The sequence below is a fragment of the Phoenix dactylifera genome, chromosome 2 (genome assembly GCF_009389715.1).
Source record: "Phoenix dactylifera cultivar Barhee BC4 chromosome 2, palm_55x_up_171113_PBpolish2nd_filt_p, whole genome shotgun sequence".
Taxonomy (NCBI): domain Eukaryota; kingdom Viridiplantae; phylum Streptophyta; class Magnoliopsida; order Arecales; family Arecaceae; genus Phoenix; species Phoenix dactylifera.
In genome coordinates, this window is record NC_052393.1 from 8,369,661 (window position 1) to 8,373,624 (window position 3,964).

A 3,964-nucleotide genomic window follows, 5' to 3' on the forward strand; every position below is an offset into this window, starting at 1 on the left:
TTCTAAAAAGAGGCACATATAACAATAATTACCATGCTTCAAGTTTATAAATCAAGAATAATTCAATTTGAAAAATATTTATAATTTGCTGATAAATTTAGAAAAATGGTTATATTACTTGCCTTGCGAATGCAATCCACTAATAGATCCAATTAATCCCGAAAATCATTCTCATAGACGAATATTCCAAAATTATACTTTTCATTAGAATTTCATCATAATCATTTTAAAAATAAAATTATGTATTCCAACACCATCATGGAGCTGACCAAGAGGGAGTGCCCGACACCCCGGTTGGTCTGATCAAAATGAAATTCATCGAATCATGCTTGAACTATGGCACAAATGGTTCAACAAAGATCAAAAGATCAAATCTAACAGTGTTGGCAAAGATCAGGTGGGGGCTGACACACCACCTGACGACCCTAAATCAGGACCCTTCACTTGGGTTGACCCGCGAGGAGAAGTATCTTACTAGTCTATCAATCTAGAGAGAGTAGATAGAGGAAGACCAGGTAGAGAGAAAAACTGTATAGAGAGAGAAAGAATGGAGAAGAGAGAGAATTTCAGTTCGATCAGGAGTTTGAGTTTGGTTGTCAATGGCACGGGTCAATTTAGATCAATTAATATGTTTGGCCATGAATCAAAAGAGAGAAACTTTGCAAAGAAACAAATAAGAGAGAGAAAGTGAGAAAGAGAGACAAAGGAGAGAGGAAGATAGAACAAGGTCTCTCCTTTTAGCCAACGGAAGAAGAAGGGTGAGAGAGTGGCTGTGATGATGCCTCGAGTCAAGGGACTCACGACCGGCCAATAGATGGCTGGTGGCCAGCAGTGACTGGTGGTCGGTGGTGCCAAAATCAACAAAAATAGGGAATAGGAGCTTCTTCATTGTTTTTGGCCGTTGGTTGCTCATCGACAACCATTGCTTTGCTGAGAAGGGTCAGTGGGAGGCCGGGGGAGTAGATCAAGGGTCCAGCATCAAGAGGTAGCAATGCCGATGGCCAAAAAAGGAAAGAGGCGCTGATTTTCACGAAAACAGGGAAAACAAGGCATCATCCTTTCTAGTCAAAATTCGGCGATTACCAGCCGAAATCAAGCTTCCTAAAGATGATGGAAGAGAGAAAGAAGAGTTAACGAGAGATTATTGGGCTCTTATCTGGCTTCTAGCAATGGTTGGCCATGGCAACGACATTGACACGGTCGACGGTCGTGGAAGGAATCGAAGAGGAATCTGGCGATGGCTTCGATCGGGGATCTGAATTCTTTGGTGAGGTGGAATAAGGATGAGGGGGAGCTCTAAATAGAGCTTGATCGTGACTAGAATCTGACCTAGAGCTGGATTCCATCCGACCAATTTGGAGGTGAAGAAGACTCCATCCGAAGTATGTGTGATTTTTTTTTTTTTTTTGTTAGGCCGAGTACTCTGGGCCAGTCAAATGGACCGGGCCCAGATAGTGGCTATAGTGGTGGAGTTGGCCTTGTCGGGCTGACATTGGGCCTTGGTGCGCTAGCTTTAACAAAAGCTGTCCATTGGAGCAAGAGAACTCCACGGTAGAAAAGACAGAATAGGAGACGCCAGCGATTACTTGGGAATTAAGCCGCCTTCCTTCCTGGAAAACTAGAAAGAATCTGCCACGTCGGCGGCCGTCCGCCTTAATCGTCAATGACCCAAGTTCTATAACTATTGTCGGTGCGGGCTGACATCACTCTCATCTTTTTGCTGCTTACAAAGCCCAGGGAGATACCGCGTTCACACACACACACACACACACACACAGAGAGAAGAGAGAACGCGGGGATACCGTATTCACACACAGAGAAGAGAGAAGGCGGCGGGAATGGAGATGATGTGGGACTGGAAGTCGGTAGGGTCCCTCGTGGCGACACTGGTGGTCCTCCGGTCGGCGGTGCGGGAATTCCTCCCGCCGGAGATCCGCCGCTTCCTTCTCTCCCTCCTCGACCGGCTGGTGACCTCCCTCCAGACGACGGCCGCCATCATCATCGAAGAGCACGACGCCTCCTCTTCCCCCAACGACCTCTACAACGCCGCCCAGACGTACCTAGGTTCCCGCTGCCTCGCCTCCGCCCCCGTCGTCACCCTCTCCAAGACCCGCAACTCCGCCCACCCGGTCCCCTCCCTTCCCCTCAAACACACCGCCCACGACTCCTTTCATGGCATCGCCCTTCGCTGGACCTCCCGCACCGATGAGATTCCCTCCTCCTCCTCCTCCCCCCACCGTTCTTCCTCCGAAAAGCGCTCCCTCGAGCTATCTTTCCACCGCCGCCACCGTGATGTCGTCCATTCCCAGTATATTCCTTACGTCATCGATGATGCCACCCGGCTCCGCCTCAAGGCCCGCGAGCGCCGCCTCTACACCAACCGCCCCTCCATCCACGGCGACGAACACCACCGCCTCTGGACCTCCGTCCCCTTCGCCCACCCTGCCACCTTCGACACCCTCGCCATCGAAGCCGCCCTCCGCGACGACATCCGCTCCGACCTCCTCCGCTTCGTCGGCCGCCGCGACCACTACACCCGCGTCGGCCGTGCCTGGAAGCGCGGGTACCTCCTCCACGGCCCGCCAGGAACGGGCAAGACCAGTCTTGTCGCCGCCATCGCCAACCTCCTCGAGTTCGACGTCTACGACCTGGAGCTGACCGCCGTGCCCTCCAACTCCCACCTCCGCCGCCTCCTCGTCTCCACCACGCCCAAGTCCGTCGTGGTCGTCGAGGACGTCGATTGCTCCCTCGACCTCTCTGATCGCAACCGAAAAAAGGACGCCCCCCAATCCGAAACCGACCAAACGCCGTCGCGGGCGACAGCAGCGGGGCAATGGAGCGCCAGCGGGTACGGCGGCGTGGGGATGGTCAACCTGTCGGGGGTGCTGAACTTTGTGGACGGGCTGTGGTCGTCTTGCGTGGGGGAGCGGCTGGTGATCTTCACGACGAACCACCCCGAGAGGCTCGACCCGGCGCTGCTCCGGCCGGGCCGGATGGACCGGTCCATCCACCTCTCATACTGCGGGCCGGCGGCGTTTCGGGTGCTGGCGAGGAACTACCTGGAGTTGGGAGTGGAGGAACTCGAGGAGCTGATGGCGGAAGCGGAGGCGCTGCTGTTGGAGGTCCAGATGACGCCGGCGGATATCGCGGAGGTGTTCATGGGCTGCGACGGCGATCGCGCCGACGCCGCGATGCGGAAGGTGGTGGAGGAGATGCGGCGGCGGAAGGCCCTGGTGTTGGCGTCTCCGTCGCCGTCGGCTTTAGATGGCGGGGAAGCCGGCGGGGAAGACAAAAAAAGCGAGTTTGGAACACCAACTATTCGCGAAGATGCAGCAGGTTAGGATTCTGCCGCGCGCGCAGAATGCCGTGCGACTACGGATGACCACCAATCTTGAGATCGGTCATCAAATAAGGTGGTTTACGAATACTTATTGTATCATATAGTGTATATGTTGTTTGATGGCTGTTTTTCTTTTTTGTCTGTTTTGTAAGCTTTTTTTTTTTTTTTTTGTTTAGCAAAACAAAAACAAGAAAAAGGCCCTTCTTCACCATTGTGCCAGGTTGTGGCTCTTGATTCTGCTAGCTGCACTTGCGCTAGAGTAGGATGAGCATCCGTTGTGCCAAAAAAAAAAATGATCCATAAAAAAATAAAAAATAATTCATATTTAATTAGAGTTTTAAAAATAAAAAAACTAATTTTTTATAAAAATAAAATTTATGTATTTCATAAAAAAAGTCTACGATATATGAAAATTCAATTATTGCTGGCTGAAAATTAGAATAATTGTTTTTATAATGCCTAGTTAGAATAGAATAAATATTTTTTTCATTAAGAACATAATACATATTATATATATATTTTTCAAAAAATAGACACTCAACTAAATAAAAATCATTTTAAAATATGCTACTTGATACAAAAATCATTTTTCAAGCATTATATATCTAAGCATCAGTTTTTTAA

General features: G+C 49.9%; 1 protein-coding gene across 1 annotated transcript; it reads left to right on the plus strand.

Annotated features, from left to right (window-relative positions):
• The first annotated feature begins 1,467 nt into the window (after positions 1 to 1,467).
• On the plus strand, positions 1,468 to 3,477 carry LOC103713590 (AAA-ATPase At3g50940-like). The gene has a single exon (XM_008800572.4). The coding sequence runs from the start codon at positions 1,839 to 1,841 to the stop codon at positions 3,339 to 3,341; it is 1,503 nt and encodes a 500-aa protein (XP_008798794.2). The 5' UTR covers positions 1,468 to 1,838; the 3' UTR covers positions 3,342 to 3,477.
• The last annotated feature ends 487 nt before the right edge of the window (positions 3,478 to 3,964 follow it).